The 23,764-nt window shown below is 43.9% G+C and overlaps 1 protein-coding gene across 2 annotated transcripts in view; it reads left to right on the top strand.

Moving 5' to 3' along the window:
- The window catches only part of epb41l5 (erythrocyte membrane protein band 4.1 like 5), a 293,764-nt gene that overhangs the window by 247,531 nt on the left and 22,469 nt on the right, over positions 1 to 23,764 (top strand). For both annotated transcript variants that reach the window (XM_084313933.1, XM_084313934.1), the window contains exons 22-24: positions 1,599 to 1,718; positions 4,198 to 4,315; positions 4,776 to 4,856. In XM_084313933.1, coding sequence (XP_084170059.1) covers positions 1,599 to 1,718; positions 4,198 to 4,315; positions 4,776 to 4,856 — 319 coding nt within the window. The remainder of the gene's footprint in view (positions 1 to 1,598; positions 1,719 to 4,197; positions 4,316 to 4,775; positions 4,857 to 23,764) is intronic.

The raw sequence follows: 23,764 nt of genomic DNA, 5'->3' as shown, positions 1-23,764 counted from the left end.
TCTCCGAGAGACAGCCCCTTCTCAATCTAACACTAATCCTCCTCACGCACTCTGTGTGTGTGTGTGTGTGTGTGTGTGTGTGTGTGTGTGTGTGTGTGTGTGTGTGTGTGTGTGTGTGTGTGTGTGTGTGTGTGTGTGTGTGTGTGTGTGTGTGTGTGTGTGTGTGTGTGTGTGTGTGTGTGTGTGTGTGTGTGTGTGTGTGTGTGTGTGTGTGTGTGTGTGTGTGTGTGTGTGTGTGTGTGTGTGTGTGTGTGTGTGTGTGTGTGCGCGCGCGCGTGTGCGTGCGTGCGCCACACTATGAGGCTATGCTAAATTACAGTTCATCTCTGTGTTGTGCATGGGCTGAACGAACATCCGGCCCTTTGCGCAAGTTATATTTTGGGAAGGGGTGAACTTGGAGTTTTTAATACAATTCTGCATGAAAAAAAAGGTTCTGCATGCGCGTTCCATTGGTGGTTAGCGTACCGTTGCATTCGTTCGGTACCAAAGGTCCAGTACTGAAACGGTTCAGTACGGATACGTGTACCGTTACACCCCTAATACATACACACGCATACATACATACATACATACATACATACATACACGCATACATACACACATACATACATACATACATACATACACACACACACATACATACATACATACACGCATACATACACACATACATACATACATACATACATACATACACACACACACATACATACATACATACATACATACATACATACATACATACATACATACATACATACATACATACATACATACATACATACATACAGTACACATACACACACAAACACACATACATACATACATACATGCATACATACATACATACATACATACATACTGTACATACACACACACACACACATGCACACACACCTACATACATACTGTACATACACACACACACACACATACAGTTAGGGTACCTTGTGTATACTGCACCTCTGTATACTGTTTACTTACTCATCGTATATATTTAGATTCTAAGTGTTTTATTGCTCATATTTATTGTAACGTATAATATAACTGATCATCATCTGCATCTTTGATTACACTGTTTACTTTATCATATTCGTATTCAAAGTTAATTATATTGTTTACACTGTTTATTTTTATCTTTACTATAATTGTATTGCCTATATTTATTCTACTATTACCCTGCCCATACCTGTACCCCCTCCCCTCCCCCATGCTGCTATGACACTCAAATTTCCCCAAGGGGATAAATAAATGAATATCTTATCTTATCTTATCTTAACACACACACACACATTTCCTTATGTTCATAATATGCAACAAACACTGTTATCATTCTCTTTTTAGTCATATTACTACTAACTCTGTAGCCCAGTAATCTGATATTGTCTATCTCTTTCTCTGTGTGTGTGTGTGTGTGTGTGTGTGTGTGTGTGTGTGTGTGTGTGTGTGTGTGTGTGTGTGTGTGTGTGTGTGTGTGTGTGTGTGTGTGTGTGTGTGTGTGTGTGTGTGTGTGTGTGTGTGTGTGTGTGTGTGTGTGTGTGTGTGTGTGTGTGTGTGTGTGTGTGTGTGTGTGTGTGTGTGTGTGCGCGCGCGCGCAGGCTGAAGGTGCGTAGTGGCAGGATGGGCAGTAACTCCTCCCTCTGTGTGAGCGGTCGGACGGACAGACAGGACTCCTGGGACCTGCTCATGCCAACTACACTGCAGGCAGCTGGAGCCAGGTGTGTGTGTGTGTGGCACGATTATGTTGATTTCATACAATCACTGCATTTTGAAATCCCAAGTGTGTGTGTGTGTGTGTCAGAGAGAGATAAAGGAGTCACACACACACACATCAGTCAGCCAAAGGTGCCTCCTCCTGATTCCTTGTCTCCTCTCCTTTCACCTTAACACATTCTGTGCCACGCCTCTTCCGGGAAACGGCTATGCGATGCCACCCATTAAACCAATGGAGTCCGTCACCTTGTTTGTAGAGCTATAACTATATTCTATATTATAGCTATGGATACAATACTATAGTCATTTGACACTGGGTTTCTTCCGGTCAAGATGCAAAAAATCTATAATTTTTCCATCCCGTTTTATACTGTGGTGAATATGAGTGTTATTTCGGAATGAGCCGGGCCAATTCCTGAGAGGCTGGTTATGTGTATTATACCAAATCCATTCGCATTTCGTCCCTACACACGCTACAATAAAAAAATCTAATGCATATGATCGGTATTATGTTCCATCATGAATGCATCATGCGTTTTTCGATGCTTTGATCGTCACCAACGGAATACGTTATGGAGTAGCGTTACACACATATGCTCGGATCGCAATGAAAACATTATTGGATCAACGCAAGATTGATACCATATAGCCCTTACCTTGACTAGGATGTACCCCGAAAATAATATTCCAATTATCTGATCGCCATTCCAAGTATTGATGTCCATCGTTTCGCCAACATAATCCAACACAGAACACGGATCGAGAGTAATTGTTTCTTCTCAATCTGAGCATTAGAACCGCTACACTTGTCCGACAAAGAAAAGTCCGCCCGGACCTATATAATCGACTCGCAGCCGAAGACACAGCATTTCAAAGGATGTGCAATACCGGCCGCATCCTACCAGGCGGCGGTATTGGACTTTTGTGATCGCAGACTCATTCCCTATGATAACACCAGGCTCCCTGGATGGAATAGGGTACGGTATTCAAATCGAAGAAAATTAAAAACGATACAGAAACGTGTTAACACGTGATTGGCACTCAACGGTCGGGCGTCAGAAACGTGTAAAGTTGCATGCAGTAGGAGTAGGAAGACACGCACCGTTAGCCTAGCTTAGCATCAGTCACTGGAAGTAGGTTCCTCCATTAGCCTAGTTCCCAACGTCTTCCTACTCCTACTGCACGCACAGAGAAGAAAAAGGTATGCATCTTCTTGTCTAACTCCAGGGTTCCCAAAATGTTGGAGTGTTAAGATACTTACCTTTTTTCTTCTCTGTGCATGCAGTAGGAGTAGGAAGACACGCACTGTTAGCCTAGCTTAGCGTCAGTCACTGGAAGTAGGTTCCTCCATTAGCCTGGTTCCCAACGTCTTCCTACTCCTACTGCCTGCACAGAGAAGAAAAAGGTATGCATCTTCTTGTCTAACTCCAGGGTAGATGGCAAATAAGCTAATTTCCCAAAATGTTGGAGTTTTCCTTTAAGGAGAAGTGAGGAGAGCAGGAAGGAGGGAGCGCCCATCTGTGATTCTGTTTTGTTTTCCTTTAGCAGCCTGTGAGCTCCACAAGACCATCACAGGTCGTCAGGAGGACTGTCTTCTGTCGAGTTGCACATTTACTACAAAACAACCTCATGCTCTTGTATTGTTACTGCCAGGCCTACGAATCACAACATAACCCGGAGAGTTTTATAATAGCTCTTTGCTGACATCTGGTGGCGTTGTGGAGTAATTTGGTGTGTGTGTGTGTGTGTGTGTGTGTGTGTGTGTGTGTGTGTGTGTGTGTGTGTGTGTGTGTGTGTGTGTGTGTGTGTGTGTGTGTGTGTGTGTGTGTGTGTGTGTGTGTGTGTGTGTGTGTGTGTGTGTGTGTGTGTGTGTGTGTGTGTGTGTGTGTGTGTGTGTGTGCGTGCGCGTGTTCAAGGTCACATGACTTGAGTTCTGCCTGGATACTGTTAGTGTCCCTGCCTAATAAGCGTGTACACTGGAATCACACAACACGCATACATAAACACACACACAGCAGCTTGACTAGGCAATTAAGCAAGGGCTAAATGTCCCCGGGCTGCTGGGTGCTGTAAACACTCATATTATTCATGCTGGCCTTGCTCTACATAGTGAATGTTCATGTGATTAGAATGCCAGGCAGCAGAACTGAAGTGGCCCCAGGAATCAGTTAATTGAGGGTTTCTTGTGAATTATTTCTACAACTCTGCCACTCACCGAAAATATGGCGAGAAAAATGTATGTTGTGTGGATGTGGATGTTTTATTTGTTTTTTGTTGGAGTTGTATAATCTCTGTCTGTCCTCTCTCTCTCTCTCTCTCTCTCTCTCTCTCTCTCTCTCTCTCTCTCTCTCTCTCTGTCTGTCTCTCTCACTGTGATTTTCCTATTTAATTAGTTTCCCTCTTTCTCTCTCTCACACACATATTCTCGTCCTTTATCCATGTCTCTCTTTCGCTGACATCTGACCTTTCTCTCTCTCTGCTCAGTGTCGAGAGGCTTGCGGAGGACCTGAAGTCCACAGTTCCCATGATGCCCTCTGCTCCAGTGATGCCCACTGTTCCCACGATGCCCTCTGAGTCCGCTGGCGACAGCCTGGCGGCGAAGGTAACGTCCTAAGATCTAGTCTTCATGAAGCCATGTAGTGCCTTGTGTTTTCAAAGGCATCAACAGAAAGCTCAGGAGAGTCTCGACAAAAACCGGTGAGGTGAAAACACAAGCTGCTGCTGAAATTCAGAATGAAATGACCCTTTTCTCTCCCAAGTCCCCTTTCAAATCCTCCAGTCGAGCCTTCTTCTGTGAAAGCTTGGCAAACACTCTAGCGAAAACACATTACTATCACTGTTAACCTATCCGGTCAAGGGGCTGATCTTATTGGTGACTGGTGGGTGGTGGTGGCAGTACAGAGCGTTCGTCCTTTCGAGGATTTGAAAGGAGACTATGGAGAGAAAAGGGTCATTTTACACTGTATTTCAGCAGCAGCTTGTGTTTTCACCTCACCTGCCTGTCGTTTCTGTTGTTGGTATGTGGTTGTAAGTTAACCCATGGAGTGAATGTGTGTCTGCAGGTGAAAACAGAGGAGATGGAGCTGCAGACCAGTGTCCCTCTGACTGATAACCTGATCGACTTCACGGACCCAATGCCTGTGGTAAGTCCAGATAATATATACCAAGGACGGTACATTTTACACTTAAAGGAAAACTCCAACATTTAAGAAGGTATGTATCTTCTTGTCTAACTCCAGGGAAGATGTTAAATAAGCTAAGTTCCCAAAATGTTGGAGTTTTCCTTTAAATAGGAAAAGAATAAAAGAATGATGGGTTCTGAATAGGGATGTCCGATATTATCGGGCTACCGATATTATCGGCCGATATTGGCATAAAAATGTGATATCGGAAAATATCGGTATCGGTTTTCAAAAGAAAATAATTTTTTTTTTTTCATTTATTTAACCTTTATTTACCCAGGCAAGCAAGTAATAACAAATAATAATTTTATTTATTGTCAAAGTATGCATAATGTTGTGTTAATTACACAACAAGAGATATGTAATGTTAATTACCTGAAATTATTCAGTTTTTCGGGGGTGGAAACCCTGCATATATCTGTATCGGTTGATATCGGTATCGGAAATTAAGAGTTGGACAATATCGGTATATCGGTATCGGTAAAAAAGCCAATATCGAGCATCCCTAGTTCTGAATGATGAAAGGTTAGTCACCACTAGAACCGCTCCATTTATTAGCTTTAGTCCACCAGATGGAGCCAGAGAGCACTTTGATGGTCAGTGATCTGGTTATATTAAAGATGAGATATAACTGATTTACCTGCTGTGATCTGGTTATATTAGAGATAAGATAATAACTGGTTTACCTGCTGTGATCTGGTTATATTAGAGATAAGATATAACTGGTTTACCTGCTGTGATCTGGTTATATTACAGATAAGATATAACTGGTTTACCTGCTGTGATCTGGTTATATTACAGATAAGATAATAACTGGTTTACCTGCTGTGATTCAAATCAAATAACATTTATTTGTAAGGCCCGACAACACACGTTAATGTCCCCATGGGCTGGACACGTCTTCTTTAACTCACGTGTTTAATATTACGTGTTTGCCCGACAACCGTTGGGTGCCAGCCACGTAATATTACGCTTTTGGTTCGTTTTGAATTTTTTTCTCGATATTAACACATTGGGTGCCACGCCCCTTCCAGGAAGTGCATCTGGCCTTGCCGTCCATTAACCCCATGTAAACGCTCACCTTGTTTGTAGAGCTAAACCTATATTTTATATTATAGCTATGGTTCTAATAACACCTTCGATTGTCAGTGAGTTGCTTCTGGTCAACGTGCAAAAAACGGATTATTTTTTCATCCGTACATGTCCGTTTTATACCGTTTTGAATATGAATATAGTTTGGGTGCTTCTGAGTAATTCCAGGAAAAAGACGCGAAAATAGCGTTTTAGTGGAATCCACTTATCACGTTGTAATTTTTCGCCTGATTATCGAACCTTCCTGAAATCAATGCTAGATTATCATTATTATGTCTCCTCGTGCATACATGAAATGGGCCCTGGAGCGCGGCGCGCGTGTTGCTTTTTAACAGCGGAGGAGTGCAAGAATGTGACAATGTGACCGCGGCAGCGCGAGAGAGCGGCAGTGCGGAAATAGGCTGTCTATTGCCATTCTCTAAGACAAACGCTAACCTTAACCAGCTCCTTAACAGCGCCTAAACTTAACCTTTCTAACCTTAACCAACTCCGAAACAATGCCTAACCTTAACCTTAACCATGCGTAACCTTAACCTTAACCATAGAAAGAATATTGCCATTCTCTAAGACAAACTCTAACCTTAACCAGCTCCTTAACAGCGCCTAAACTTAACCTTTCTAACCTTAACCAACTCCGAAACAATGCCTAACCTTAACCTTAACCTTAACCATGCCTAACCTTAACCGGCGAAAGAATACACGTTAAAAAAAAAAAAATAAAAAAACTTGATGGGATTCGAACTTGAAACCAACGGACCGCAGGACCGCCGCGCTGCCAGGTGAGCTAAGCTTCTAATGAGAATCATGGCGGTTTACGGCGAAATAATGCCGCAAGCTCTGCCGCTCCGCTCCGCTCTGCGGTTGCCGCGGGGCGTGTCGCAGCCAATCAGGGAGAACGCGGAAGCATTCGGCGCACTCCTTCGCTGTTAATAAGCAATAGGCGCGCGGCGCTCCCCCCCGCCCCCCCCCCCCAGCACACACAGCACACACAGACAGCTTCAATCGTGGGAGAAAGAAATATCAGATCAACGCAAGATTGGATATATAGAGTCCTTACCTGGTCTCTGATCTAATGCAAAAAGAATTATCCAATTATCTGATCGCCATTCCAGTTACCCACAGCGATCCTGTCAAGTCAAGTCAAGAGTTTTATTTGTCACGGCATACAAGTATACAATGAAATGCGGGTGGTCTTGCCCGCAACGATGTGCAATACAGTAGTAATAACATAATAGAATCCAATAGAACAACATTGTGCAATAAACAAGTAACATAGTAGGGCATATCGGTATATGTACATAAGTTATTTACAGAGCATGGAGGACATGCTAGGTCCTTTGGTAGTGCAATACACTGTTAGCTACGGATGAGGCACTGGGTCTTTCTGTACATGCTAATTTATACAATCTCAGGTTATACTATACTATTTTAAAAGTGACCTTTCCTTAGTGGCCATAAGTGTGGGCGTGTGCAGCATGAGTGTGTGCTTGCTCATGTTAAAGTGGCTCCTAGTGTGTGAGTGTGTACAGTGTGTGTGTCGTGTGTGTGCTCATGTGTGCTTGTGCGTGGAGAGTTCAGTGTTCAAGGCTCTGATGGCCCGGGGGAAGAAGCTGAGCCGAAGTCTCTCTGTCCTAGTAGCTGGTGTTCGCAGGCGTCTGCCTGACCTCAGCAGCATGAACAGGCTGTTGTTGGGGTGGTGAGGGTCTTTCATTATTCTGCAGGCTCTGGATTTGCACCTCTTGTTGTATAGGACCTGCAGGGTTGGTAGTGCAATACCCGTGGTATGCTCGGCTGAGCGCACCACTCTCTGTAGGGCCTTCTTGTCCTGTGCCGTGCTGTTGCCATACCAGGCAGTTTCCAGTCAAGATGCTCTCTACAGCTCCAGAGTAGAAGGACTGGAGTATCTTCCCAGATACTCTGAACTTCCTTAACTGTCGCAGGTGGTAGAGGCGTTGCTTCGCCTTTTTTACGACTGAGTCTATGTGTGTTGTCCATGTCAGATCCTCTGCGATGTGGACCCCCAGGTACTTAAAGCTGCTCACCCTGTCCACGGTAGCCCTGTTTATCCTCAGTGGTGTGTGTCTCCTGCTGTCCTCTCCTATAATCCACGATCAGCTCCTTGGTTTTACCAATGTTCAGGAGCAGGCTGTTGTCCTGGCACCAGCGTTCCAGTACCTCAACCTCCTCCCGGTAGGCCTTCTCGTCGTTGTCCGAGATCAGCCCCACCACCACTGTGTCGTCCGCAAACTTCACTATGGAGTTGGAGCTGAACTTGGCCACACAGTCATGTGTGTATAGTGAGTACAGCAGGGGGCTCAGAACACAGCCCTGGGGGGACCCGATGCTCAGGGTGATGGTGTTGGAGGTCTGACCCCCCACCCTGACCGCCTGGGGCCTTTCACTCAGAAAGTCCAGTATCCAGGCGCTCAGAGCGGAGCTCAGACCCAGCTCGATCAGCTTGTCCACCAGTCTGGTGGGGACTATGTTGTTGAACGCTGAGCTGGGCATTGCACATGAACGGGCGGGCGGGGTCAGTTGTCCAAGCCATCCCTATAAGTGCGTGTTTTGCCAGAGTATTTAGGACCCGCCCCCACGCCGCAGCTCGGTAGAGAAAAGAAACGACATAGTTTCTAATGGAGTGCAATAATGGCCGAAGGCGTTAGAGGGCAGTATAAGACCGTCTGCCAGCTCAGACACATTCAGAACAGCATGCACAAGGTGCCCCGCTGAATTATGAATGGCAATAGCGAATAAAAGAAATACGACAGGGCGACAGAAACATAGTTCTAGGTTAACGGCACCCAAAGGGTTAATATCCTATTCACTGTCACAGAGCTGTATTTTGCCTGGAAAAGGCATATTGGGAGTCCGAAGGTGCAGTACTGGCCAGATCCTGGTAGTGGCGCTGTTTCGAGAATGCTGTAACCCCTGTTGCAGACCAGGTGTCACACTGAAATCTTTCCGGGCAGACTTTTCTGTTAGTCTGAAGCGAGGACTTCACTCGATCGCATGGAATACTTTTTGGGATGCCGAATTCATTATGCAGTAAAGGATTATGGCATGGGCCAATGGACATGATCTACCAAATGGCGATCAAATAATTGGACATTTCTTTTTGGAATCCAATCGGCCAAAGGTAAGAGCAATTTGACGTCAATTTCAGCTTGATCGTGCAAGGATTTAATAGCCATCCCCCAGATCAGCCTATGTTGTGGTAATAACGAATGCCGTTATTGGCAATCAATTAATCAGAAACGACTCCCCCCCCCCCCCCCCCCCACATTCATGCATTCATGATGGAACATAATACCGATCATATGCATTTGGATTTTTAACTGTCGTGTGTAGGGACGAAACGCCAATGTTATTAGCTTATGTAAGCTAAGTTATTAGCTTAGAGCCTTATAAATAGTCTTGCAGGAATTATCCCAGATCATTCCGATATAACACTCATATTCACCACGGTATAGAATGGGAACGTATTGATGAAAAAAATATTTCTTTTATGCATCTTGAACGGAAGGTTCTTACTGTCAATTGACAATGATATTGAATACATAGCTATAATATAAAATATAGATTTAGCTGTACAAACAACGTGACGTCAAGAAGAAACATCACAATAAATCAAGAACAAAACAAAAACACCATAAAATCCAAAAAAATCCAAAATAATCCAAAAAATTCCAAAATAAAATAAATAAATGCAACACTCCCAGACATACCCCACGCGAAGGTAAGGAAAAACTCACTAAAACTTACCAATAGGAAAAAATGCACTACAGGCAATGTGGAGGAGGGCCATTCAAGGGGGGATCTCCCTTAGATGTCGGTGATGGTAGTGTTGCAATAAAACAGGCAAAACAGTTGGTAAAGCAACTGTGATCTGGTTTTATTAGAGATACGATAATAACTGGTTTACCTGCTGTGATCTGGTTATATTACAGATAAGATAATAACTGGATTATCCCAGAGCGGAAATTACAATGGTGTTGGCGGTGACAACAATGTACATAACTTTTTGTTCCAAACATGCATTTTGATTGGACAAGAGACATGCATTGTGATTGGACGAGAGACATGTGCTGTGATTGGACGAGAGACATGAATGCTTATAACCACAGTATAGGAACTGGTATGTAACGTTGCCTAGCAACAGGGATGTAATTATTGTAGTTGTTGTTGTTTTTGGAAGATCAAAAGAAAGCAGTTTGGTCTTAGTTTAACCTTGTGTTTTGAAAGGATTATGTACAGATGTTGTATGAGAGCAATAACCTACTCAACCTAATCATGCTATATGGTGGTTCATTGGCACCGGTTTGCTGATCTAAGGAATTTTGTCTATGTCCCTGTTGTCCACATTCCTATGACTGCAGCGCACTGGTTCTAGTAACTGCAATATAGCCCTCCCTCTGGTGTGTTGGTACTTAAAGAACCTGTACCTTTTGTGTTGTAGTACTTGATTGATTGATTGATTGAAAATTATATTAACAGATTACAGAATGGGTACAATACAGTACAGCTCAATACACACAATTGTTAAGGGGATGCAGACCAGAGAAAGACCTTTCGCCTTGTTTACATCAGGGTCCCCCATTTTCATCATAACATATAATGACATACATGACATACAGGTAGACAGTACTGTTGCATCTAGACATTTATGACATACCAGATCTACAAATATACAGTACTGTTTATGTGTACAAAAGGAGTCTATATACTGTACATTTGAGGGGGAAGAAACTGTACATTGGAGGAGGTTGGGTGGGGGGGTTGGGTAGGCGGGGCGGGGGAAACTACATTGGAGGGGGTTGGGTTTAGACATTTACAGGGGCCAACCCTGTACCTGTTGTGATACTTAAAGAACCTTTACCTGGTGTGTTGGTACTTAACTGGTTCTACGCCAAAAACGAGTATACTCGTTATTGGATCCGTTTTTCTTTTATTCGCTATTGCCATTCATAATTCATCGGGGCAGCCTGTGCATGCTGTTCTGAATGTGTCTGAGCTGGCAGACGGTCAATACCGCCCTCTAATGCCCTGCGGCCGCTATTGCACTCCATTTGAAACGATGTAGTTTGTTTTCTGGGCTGAGCCGTGCGGGCAGGGTTTAAATACTCCGGCAAGACGAGCGCTTACAACGATGCATCAACTAGGCTGCCCCCCCCCCAGGACAGTATATATCCAATCTTGCGTTGATCTGATATTTTCTTCTCCCGCGATCGAAGCTGTCTGTGTGGAATGTGTGTGCTGTTTCCCGTTGGTCACATCACAGCACGGAGGGGTGCCCCGCTGCAAGCCCCCTTTCATGCGTGCATGAGGAGACATAATAACGATAATCTAGTGTTGATTTCAGGAAGATTCGATAATCAGGCGACGTGATAAGTGGATTTAACTAAAGGGCTGTTTTCGCGTCTTTTCCTGGGATTACTCAGAATCACTCAAACTATACTCATATTGACCACAGTATAAAACGGAAATGTACGGATGAAAAAATAATCCGTTTTTTGCATGTTGACCAGAAGAAACTCACTGACAATCGACAACGTTATTAGATCCATAGCTATAATATTTCATATAGTTTTAGCACTCGCAAACACAGCATTCTCTCCATTGAACAAAGCGCTGGCACATACGCCCACAGCGACCTCCGGCGGTCAATGTGTTAAAGAACCTTTACCTGGTGTGTTGGTACTTAACCTCTTAACCCATTCGAGGCCAAACCCGAGATAAGTCGGGTTAACTCGCCATGCTCTGGGCGCCAAACCCGAGAAATCTCGGGTTTTAATCGATATTTCTTTCATTCGCTATATCCATTAATTTTTCATCCATCTAGCCCAGGGGTCTCAAACTCGCGGCCCGCGGGCCAATTGCGGCCTGAGGGATGATATTTTGCGGCCCCCTACTTGACATCAAAGTGTAGTGTTAAGTGTTACTGTTTGCCGAGACGTTGCGCAAGAGTTGGACGTTTTATTTATTTTATCACTTGTAGGCTACCATAGCGCATAAATAATGTAGAGATAAATGTAGTTACTAGCCTAGTTTCTAGCCATTTTCAAAGATGGTCAGTAAAAGAAAAGTCGACTGCAATTCAAAGTTGAATGGACTGAAAAATATGCATTCATCCTGAGTCCCAGCACCAAACCAATGTGACTATATGCCAAGAAACGGTAGCTCTTGTGAAGGGTGGCAATTTGAAAAGAATGTATGACTGAGTGATGGAGACCATGTTTGAAGGCAAACAAAAGCAAAGCCCCCTCTGATCGCACAGCAACCAGAACTACTGAAATACTGGCTGGTGATTTGATTAAACAGTTTTGTATTAGAATTTAAAAAAATGCACAGTGCATTTCCATAGCTGTGGATGAGTCCACTGACACCACTGAGAAGCCTATGTATTAAAGGAGCTACCGTCTTATACGGAGCTACTGAGCATTTTGATCCCGTAGATCAGTGCTTCTCAAACTTTTTCTGTCAGGCCCCCCTTTGGCGGACCAAAATATTTTGGGCCCCCCCCCCCCCTCGCCCCAACAAAATAGTCATGAAATGGGCCATGTTTAAATTTATTGAAATAACACCAATATCGTGACCTTTCAAATTGTGCAACCACTTTACAACACTCAAGACTGCTTTTTCAAAAATAGAGACATCTTGTAACATTGCAATACAATTCAAGGACACTGCTTTAAAAAAAAAATAGATCGAAAACTTTGTGAAAAACGTGTGAAAACTTGTGAAAGAACTTTGCAATTTGTGCAAAAAAAGAGAAAATGTAAGTAAATTATGTGAGTCATCACGGCATTAGTGGCTGCAATGAGCCTGTTTTGCACTGCACATCTTTTCAAAACGAAGTTGCAGGCTTGATACTGCCACTCTCAAGTCATGCTCAATGTTGAGCTTAGACCTGTGCTTTGTCTTCAGTGAAGCAACAGCTGAAAATCCAATCTCACAGAGATAGGATGTGGCGAAGGGAAGAAGGATGCCCACAGCCCTCTGCCCTATGAGTGGATGCTCCCTCTCCACACCAAGCCAGAATTCACTCAGTGTCTGAGCGTCCATTGCGCGTTTGGCGAGACCCCTTTGATGTGCGCCTGTAGCCCCCTCCTTTTCCCTGCCATGGCCTGCGCACCGTCAGAGCAAAAGTCCACACAGTTCTCCCATTTCAGTCCATGTTCTGTCAGGTAACTGTCAATCATTTTGAAGAGCTCATCAGCTGTCGCTCTGTTTTTGACATATTTGCAAAACAGCAGATCTTCACTCAGTGACTGGGAATTTACAAAGCGAACATAGGAAATAAGCAAACAGTCTTTATTGCTGTTAAGGCAACACGCATGTCATCCTCAAGGCTCAACTTGGCCCTATATTTTGTTTTCAGAGCTGTCATGGATGAAAAGCCAGCTTCACACAGATACTGTATGTGGTGCTGAATGGTATCAACACCTTAACTGCTGCATCATGAGATACTTGGTACTCAGCACCACACTCTGAAACTAGCTCTCCAGGTGGTATCAGATGAGATTTCAAAGAGTTCTTCCAAGAGTTTGGATGGAGATGTGTCAGGAAGCTTTGTCTCAATGTTGTCTGTAAAGGTTTTTTTTATCCAGAGTAACTTGGTGATCCTTTTCTGTGTTTTATTAAATAATGATTTTCAGATTTTGAGAAATGGTATTTTCATGGAGAACAGTGCAGCTGCAACAGATAGCACTTTAGTGATAATTTTCTGTAATCCAAAAAAAGATTTTTTTTTAATAAATCTCAAGGCCCCCCCTGTCATGCCTCTGCGCCCCCCACTTTGAGAAACACTGCCGTAGATGGACTTGGCTGACGCGCCTTTCTAAATGTCTGATCTGATACCAAACACTAACAGTCCTTGTCCCAATGATACAATGCAGGCAGCTTTACTTGGAAAATGATATTTATTTGCTTCACCGTGCAAACAGAATATCCTCGCTTTTGTTCCTTAAACTGACTAAATAATAATGAATACAATACCTAATTGCCTACAAACATTTCCCCCTGTGGCGTGTTCGTGCGTGCGTGCGGTCAAAAACCATTGCCCTTTCCGGGTCAAAACTCCTCCTCATACAGGTGTACCTGACGCTTAAATAAAAGAAGCGCCACCCCCTGGTCACATAAATCCACTGCACATTAAATCCATTTTGGCCGTTACACACCAGCCCCTAATTGTTAAGGCAGGCAGACATAACAATTCAAAAAATAAATAAACAAATAAGAGCCAAAACATGTTATGGATTAAGTGCATCTACACTTCATGAACCAAACACAGTTGTCACTGGCCTTACAATGGTGCTACTTTTAGTCTGCAATTTTACAGAACGCACCAGACCTTGTTCGTCTGGAAAGACCTCCAGAACCCTGCCAAGTGGCCAGGACCCACGAAGAGTCTATGATGACCACAATATCTCCAGCTGCCAAACTCCTTTTCCTCTTGTCCCAGAGAAAGCACAGAAAATCACTGTCTTCCTCAGCGACCTTCACCTGGTGGAACATGGCTTGAACGTCACAGATGAATGCCACCGGTTCCTCTCTGAAGCAAGTTAGCACTCCTGGCTCCTCCTCCTTTCCTGGTTTTTTGACTTCCTGTTCCTCCTCCTTTCCTGTTTCCTCTTCCTTTATCCACCCCTGTGTTGGTAAAAGGTGGTAGGTCAGGAAGGGTTCTGTCTGCTGGAAGATCCGCCATCTTTTGCTCCACTGCACTGTCACTGTAGTGTTTGCAAAAGCTGCATTCAGCGATGATCTTCTTAACAGCTGCATGGGTGTTGGTGATCCAACATTTCTTCCTCACTTTGGACATTGTGTGAGTCCTTCCACCATGTCTCCAATTCTGGTGTACATGCTTGAGAATGAGCATTGAAACATGCTGGTCCTTGGAGAGAATGAGTGGAGGTTTAGCTTCCTCTGGTGTTGATCCTCTGCTCAATCTTCCTACAACTCAAGAGGCTATCTTCAAACGCTGTATCCAGCCTAGTCACTCCCACATTGTTGGGCAGACAGACCTCCTTGTTAAAAGGTAATTTCAAGCAGTACCTCTCCTCCTGAAGCACTGCTGAACTTTCACATTTTTCCAGATGGCTTAGGTCTTCTCTGGACACTTCCTTCTCCTTCACAGCTACTTCTTTGAAGTCGTGTTTGTCCTGATCGGCCAGCATTTCTTCCCGTCTGCACACAGAGATCCTGTTCACTGTAGCAGAGGGAAACTCTGACTCCACAACACCACTGTTTCCATTCAGTGGACCATTAACGACCCATCCCAGCACTGTCCTTATAGCATACGGGCCATTCCTGTGACTGTTGATGACCTCCCAAGGTTCCAATATCTTGGGAGTGTTGGTTCCAATCAACAGGTCGACATTTGCTTTTAGGCGTGGGATGTGTACGTTGGACAAATATGACCATTTAGACAGTTCTTCAGGTGTCACCATGTTCTCAGCCGTGACTGGCATTTTCTTCTGTGTGAGAACTTCCGGAAGAACATAAAAGTCATCGCTGTCCAAACCAGCTATCTCCAACCCAGTCAAGGAGTAAGCTGGAACAACTGTCTCTTGCCCCATGGTGCTCAACAGGAAGTTGGTTCTTCTGCCTGTGATATTCAGCCTCTGCATTAGGCGTTCAGAGCAGAATGTGGCTGAGCTACCAGGGTCTAAGAAGGCGTATGTTTGTATTATGTTTCCGTTTGCTGCTTTCACATTCACAGGGAGAATGGCTAATACACACCGGTCCTTACCGGCCCCTGTATGTTCACATGTTTGCAGTGAAGTTGGTTGATTATTGGATGGTTCTTTTAACTGCTCTGGAGAAGATGGTTGCCTTTTGATGTGAAGCAGGGTGGGGTGAGTTTGACCACAAACTTTGCATATCAAGCGCCTTTCGCAATCTCTGCTCATGTGACCAACACATAAGCATGCAAAGCAAACTCCCTTTTCCCTCAGAAAGTACATTTTCTCCTTGTGCCTCTTCTCCTGCAGTTGTTTGCACTCCTCCAACGAGTGACTGCGAGCACAGCAAAGGCATCCAGCTCTCCTAGCATTCACTGTACCTGGTGTTGGTGATGTCAGCTCCTTGGCTCTCTCAGATATTACTGTGGTGGCGACAATGTTTATTTTCACTCTGTTGGGATATGATTCAAACCTGGTGAGAGATGTTGTGCCAACCACACCAGAATTTGGATCCTGTATGTCACCAAACAGAGGGTCAGAAAGAATGCTAACATGTCGCTCCACAAACGTAGTCATATCCTCGAAGTGAGCTCTTTCCTGGGTGTGTTCCATGATGCCATGAGCCGTACTCCTCCATTGCTCCCTCATCTTGAATGGCAATTTTGATATTATGGCCCTCATGTTGACAGGCATGTCCAACTCCTGCATGTACTGAAGCTCCTCCATTGCATTGCAGCAGCCACGCAAGAATAAGGAGTAGGCTTGAAGTGCCTTGACATCCTCCGATTTTATTGTTTGCCATGCCAAGGCCTTTTGCATGTAGGCATTTCCTATTTTGTACTGATTTCCAAAGTGTTCTTTAAGAAGACCCTTTGCCACTGCGTAACCACGCTCAGGAGCCATATGCTGGCAGCTACGCACCAATTCTTGTGGCTGTCCTCTTGTGAACTGCTCCAGATAATACAAAGCATCAGCTTCTGTTGCCTTTTCCTCCACTCCTTGTTCAAATGCTTTGATGAATGTTCTATATTGGAGAGGGTCACCTTCAAAGGTTGGGATATTTCGTGGTGGCAGAGACCTGGAATGCTGTTGCTGCACCAGAGCAGCAGTTATCTCATTTTGCCTCTCCATGATGGTAAGCATGTTTGCAGGTTGGTTTGAATTGATTTGAACATTATCAGTTGTTCCCATTCTGCTTTCCTGTTCCTTGTGGTTGTGGTTATATTGGCGGTTAGTAGCAGTGCTATGCCATTGACCACGTTCCTTTGGTCTCACATCCACAGGCTTGTTTGGTGGTATTGACAATTGTGTCAATTTACTTCGTTGTGTTAACACTTTAATCGCCATGGGTTAAATTCATAATTTACCATCCCTCGCCAGCTCTATTTGTCTATGGAGAAGTTCCCCTTCTTTGCAGGGCTATAACTTTTTAAATTCTATTGCTAAATTGCCATTATTATGGCCCATTCAATGTCCTATATGTATTGTTCAGGGTGTAGCAATGTTAAACTTTTTCATTCACATATTCATACTAAAATATGGTCTAAAGTATAAGTATGTTTTTATCGTTTTCTGCAGCTTTCTTCAGAACGTGATTTATAGCCCTAAATGCATTATATTGATGATCAAATACAGTTTGGTAGGAATCTGTGCGAGATAAAAAATGTCAACTGGACGTGGTTCTAGAAGTTTCTACGCATCATCTGATGATCACCGGATGGGCGGGGGATCGTTTATAATTCCGTGGGCAGCGTTAGATGATTCATCCAGAGTGGGTCATATGTTCATCAGATCAGTTAGTATAGAAGACGTTAGAAAATAACGCTGAATCTTACCGTGGCTTCCTCGTGCCGCTGGCAGATGAGCGTGGAACAGAATTTTTTCTAATATGGGATGGAGAAATGCCCGATCCATTTCCAGGTTGTATAATAGTATATACGTCCAAATCATGTTGTTTTTTCGAGTTATTTGCACCGATCGATGTTCACTGTGTCAATACGGAGTCTCTCTAACGATAGCGAGTGCCTGGACCACATATGGATGAGCACTACCGGTTCAAAGGTTCATTTCCGGCTGGCGATCTGCCGATCGGCCACCAGATGGCGCTCTTGAACCGCTAGAGAGTTGAGTGGAGCTTTGCACTGTGTCTCAGGGCTCCGGAAAGGAAATATGATTTCGATGACAGATTTTTTAAATATTGACATCAAAGACGAGTTACGGCATCTTCGGCAGAATGAGCATGGCTAGGAATGACGTGTAAACTTGTTCACGGCGATCATAGTGTTAATGTCCCAGGTTGATATTCTCTTGCAACAGGATTTAAGACCTTGTGGTGTTCCTTTTCAAAATAGGAATTCATTGCATTTGAAGGTGCACGAGACGAGATGAATGTTTACTTTCAGAGGAGTGCAACACGGCCAACCTTGCAGTGGTTGCAGCCAATTCAGTGTCCACCTCCAGTTGTTCCTTTTTTCTCTTCAACTGTAGTTCCTGCTCCTCCAAAGCATGTTTTTCTTTTAGAGATTCAGCACGAGCGAGAAGTGCAGCTCTATCGGCTTCAGCTAAAATCCTGGCAGATGACCTGCTACTTGTTTTTGAATATTTGCTCACAATGTTTGACACACTGTCATTTGGAGCAATACCATCATCAATTAAATGCAAATCACCTTCAGTTGTTTTACCATCAATTTCATCATGTACATTCGTTATACCTTCAATATTTGAAACCCACAGTTTTGCATTTGAAATACACTCATTGATTGACAAAATTTTTGCTTTAAACCAGGTGTCTTGTTCTTCTTTTTCATCATGTAACGCATAACCCAACAGATTGTCATGTATGTATTTCGCCTCATAACACACCTGACTCAAATCTGTAAGAGCATTCTCTACTTTTTCCTTCTCATTATTTAACATGAAACCAAGAATTGCATCTTTTATCTTGGCTGCCATGTTAAATTTACGTTTTCTGCTGGCTTCCAATTTGCCACAATGTTCTGCAACAGCCTTGGCAGTCATTTTAACGACACGTTTCCCAGTGACGTCACCGCTAGCAGCGGAGGGCACTGTGGTCTCCATGGAAACGTTTGACGCCGGTTTGCGCGTCTCCATGTTATTAGATAGTCTGAGTTCAAACGAGATGGCTGGCGAGTCGCGCAACAAAGTCAATACAAAAGGTCCGCGTTTAAAAGTAAAAGTCAAGTGTTATTCCACTTCAGCAACCATGGATTTATGCTCAACTCCAAGTTATGTGCGCGCACAATTTTTACATGGCCATGCATTTATATAGCGCTATAAACATACCTCCTTGCGTTGGGTACCATGCTGTCGCTTCGCGGACCAGTACTCTCTGTCCAGTACTGTTCCTCAGCCAAACTTCGGGTCAGCACCGGTGTGTTCCTCGTCCACGAACGGCTGCAGGCGGCTCCCCGATGCAGCAGCAAACAGTAGAATCCTCTTCCTCCACAAACGACAACAGCAGCTCCTCGTCTTCCTCCGGTGGAGATTCTCCGACGTCCCAAACGCAGCGAATCTTCCCCAGTCTCAAAACGAGAGTCCAACTGGTGCGGGTTTTTGACTAATATTAAAGGAGCTACCGTCTTATACGGAGCTACTGAGCATTTTGATCCCGTAGATGGACTTGGCTGACGCGCCTTTCTAAATGTCTGATCTGATACCAAACAGTCCTTGTCCCAATGATACAATGCAGGCAGCTTTACTTGGAAAATGATATTTATTTGCTTCACCGTGCAAACAGAATATCCTCGCTTTTGTTCCTTAAACTGACTAAATAATAATGAATACAATACCTAATTGCCTACAAACATTTCGCCCTGTGGCTTGTTCGTGCGTGCGTGCGGTCAAAAACCATTGCCCTTTCCGGGTCAAAACTCCTCCTCATACAGGTGTACCTGACACTTGAATAAAAGAAGCGCCAACCCCTGGTCACATAAATCCACTGCACATTAAATCCATTTTGGCCGTTACACTATGTTCTGAAGAACCATTCATGTTCTGAAGAACTGTTCATGTTCTGAAGAACTGTTCATGTTCTGAAATGTTATTGCTAAGGATTGAGAAGATTGGATCAGTTGTACTTTTTTTTTGAATGCTTGAAACCCTTTTTTTGTGGAATATTTGATGCGGCCCAGCCTCACCCGGGCCCTCATTCATCAATGTGTGCGTAGAACATGACCTATTTCCACACGTAAGCACGGAATGTAGAACTAGTGTACGCACAGGGAAGTCGGGATTCATCACACTGTGCGTACGCAGGCTCTATGCTCCTCCGTAGAACTTTGTTCTACAGTCAATGCTCGTGCATGATTATCCATATATGGTCATGAAAGTGAGGAAACACCCCCCATGGGATGTGAAATAATGGACTGACCCGAGCGGAACTCTGAGAAACTCCACGGAGAATTCACTGCTGTCGAACCAAGAAGACACTATCGCGTATTATGGGATAAATAAAAGGCGGATTTGTAAACGGTGATGTCAGATATCAACGGCTCCCTAAGACCATTGCTGCAATTCTGCCTGGACAGCTCAAAATACTAATAAAGACCGTTCGTTGACCACTGTTTGGCGTTGGTTGTGTGTCATTATAACCGTGCTGTAATATGAATGCCTTTATTAGTTGTGTTCGATTGGCTATATGATTTTTAGAGGCATCTATTTTGTTGTCGGCTAATAAAGACCGCGCTGGAATATGACTGCCTTTTCCCGCGTTGTTTGATTAATACCCAGGGATTAAAGTTCTCCTCAATTTGATTCCAAATCGCGATGGATCTCCCGTCAATTTTCTACCTGCTGCATATGATTTCTAGAGGCATACTACAATCTATTTTGATGTCAGTATTGGGTAGCAACGAATCTCACTGCATGTATGATGTAGCCTGCCTTTCAATACATGAACTTGAATTCCATCATGTTTGTGTGCGGGACTCACAATGCTGTTGTCACAATGGGTGGTACCGGTACAGACAGTAATAATAACAGTCCACACAATATCACGATCCATGCCATAGCCTATGTTCTATTATTTAGGACATGATCTGTGACGACAAATGTTCTGATATCATACTCTGACAGCATGCCTATGATCAACAAAAACGCGAACTTGAATCCCATCATATACATAGTCTGTCCACTATCTGGTGTCATTGCAATGCGTTTTCTATTCTTTCTTATACAGTAAAAAGGGGGAAGAACACTATATTCATATGACTTGTATTCTGCTTACAGCTTCGAAATTCCACTTGTTTCGTTTAACGTAAAGCCTTTTAAATATAATCAAAACGTTCCCGTGTTTCTGCGGTCTGCGCAAAATAATAACGAGTTGAGCTTTATGATTTATGATGAATTGAAAATGGGGGACCCTGATGTAAACAAGACGAAAGTTGGTCTGCATCCCCAATTAACAATTGTATGTACTGAGCTGTACTGTACTGTACCCATTCTGCAATCTGTTAATAAACTTTTCAATCAATCAATCAATCAAGCTACGCGGAGCGCAGTCAGTCAGTAGCCTACACCCCGTATATTCCGATAACGCTATATAAACCATGCTGCATTCATTCTGAGAGAAAGATCTATTATTCCAAATGCTATTTATAGGGTTTTGACCATAATTACACTACTGTTGCTATTTTACAATGAACTATAATGAACTACGGTTCGTACAGAACATGCCAGTGTTATTATGCACAGAAGCTCATTTCCTTGTTGTAATAATATATTCTACCACTGGGCGCCAGGTACGCCTGGTCTGACCTGTGCGTAGATGTAAGCACGGAGTCAAGTTCAAATTGAAATTGATGAATCCCACTCTTTGCTTAGAAATGATCGTACGCACAGGGTAAGCACAGATCTGTGCGTAGAACGCGTTGATGAATGAGGGCCCCAGACTCTACCTCCAGCGGCCCCCAGGTAAATTGAGTTTGAGACCCCTGATCTAGCCTAACGTTATCATTGGGAATGGGTCTGAGCTTGCAAAGGGCAAATACCGCCGCCTATCGTCTCGCGGATGGTATTGCACATCATTGGAATCCATCTGGCTGGGGTTGTGCATCAAAAAAGAAAGTCCGGTCCAGGTTTTCCTTCTCGGGCATGCAGTATCGTTATAACAGATCAACTGGGGACACTCAGAGCAGCATGGATTATGTGTTTTGGATATATAACGTTGGATCAATAAACGCGATCAATATTATTTTTTTTTTCGCTACATTTTTTGATTTTCAAACATGAAACAACACAGTTCACAACATAATAACAATAATATAATCCATACAACAATAATAATACATAAAAAGACACCAAAAACATCGACTCAACACTACAATGACTAGACAATAAATAAAATAGATTGTACAATTAACACCCTAAGCCCCCTCCCTCACCACCCATCACAGCCACAATCCCCAACCCTCGAGAGCCCCAAGTCTGGTACCCCGGCGAGCCAGAGCATCACGCCTCTTTAACACCCCGACTCGCCGAGCGCCCGAACCAAGGGCCCCCCCCACCCCTAGCCCGTGACACTCCGACACAATCAAAAGGGGCCCAGAACACAAACATAATGGGTTTCCTGAGCCCCCTCCATCTACAGGCCCGGCAGCCGCGAACCCCGACCCCGGGGGATCCGCAGCCCGGCGCCCCCACGAGCCAAAGCATCTCGCCTCTTTAATGCCCCGACCCGCAGAGACCCCGAACCACGGCCCCCCCCAGTCCGAGCCCATAACCACCAGACCCACATCTAAAGGGGGCCCAGGATATATACATAATTAAAAATACAATAAAAAACTAAAAGAAAAAACAAGTGGACAATGGTCTTCGCTCGCTCTTTACCCCCCCCCCCCCCCCCAATATAATTGATCGTTATATGCGCTCTTTAAGTTTAGCAACCGCTGCCAACCAGATAGCAATATTCGCTTCGTTAACCCCTAAAACTCGTGCAGTGGATATCTCCAGATATATCACATCAAGGTAGGTAAGAATCCATACCTTCGGGCATAGCTTGTCTGGGTGTATCCACCGTGAGGCAATCAATTTCTTTGCAGCTGTGAGGCCGGCTAAAATTTGTCTCTTCACATGTGTAGAGGTCGGTAATTGGGAAACCTCATTCAGTAATTATACAGAAGGCAGGACAGGTATAGTCATAGAGAAAATATCTGATAGCTGGGTGGTAATCTCTTCCCAGAAAAGCTCAACAGGAGGACATTCCCAGTACATATGCATAAATGTTTTGATGGCCCCGTTTGGACATAAGGTACATCGAGAGTCGGGTATGAGACCCATTAGATTCAGTCGTCTAGGGGTCAAATAAGTCCTATGAATAAAATGTAGATGAATCTGTTGGTGATCTGGGTTGCGTGAGGACAGCCAGACATTTTCCCAGACTGCATCCCAATCAAAATCTACATCCAACTAGTGTTGTCAAAAATATCGAAGTATCGATACATATCGATACTGAATATTTAAAACGGCTTCGATACTCATTTCCCGAAATACTGTTACTTTCTGCAGTATCGGTACCAGCTGGCGAGTGTTCTACAGCAAGTTGATGACGCGCTGTTCAGAGCGCGGTTGCCCCTCCGGCTGCTCCGAGTCCAGCCCTCCCCCTCAGAGCCGTCTTCAGTTAGTAAACAAACATTTTAGCAGTGCCAGCACGGATCTCCATAAATAAATGAAAGAGGTTCGTGACAGCTGCTCTTTCAACGTCACTGTGACTGAAGCATTAAACCATTAACTCTAGTTTAATACATGATACGTTGTCTACTGATGGCGCATAATATCATTCGTTGTAACGTTACAGCTACCAGCTAACGTTAGCTACTGCTAGCAGTTAGCTCCGTTAGCTTAGCTGGCCACCGTTATAAATACTGCATGGAAACGGAGTAACGTTAACGTTTAAACGTTATGTCGAGGTCATACAATACTACAGTCGACATAAGGTTAACGTTACCCCGTTTCCATCAAGTGTTTAAATAGCAGCAATCTTGTTGAAAATGTAACGTTACTAAAATGCTCCGAGCATAGCCTCTCTCTCTCTATCTCTCTCTCTCTATCTACCGCTACCTCTCTCTCTCTCTCTCTGTC

The sequence above is a fragment of the Notolepis coatsorum genome (assembly GCF_963971535.1).
Source record: "Notolepis coatsorum genome assembly, chromosome: 5".
Classification (NCBI taxonomy): Eukaryota; Metazoa; Chordata; class Actinopteri; order Aulopiformes; family Paralepididae; genus Notolepis; species Notolepis coatsorum.
Note: the sequence above shows the minus strand (reverse complement) of the source record. Positions and strands in the feature narration are given on the sequence as shown.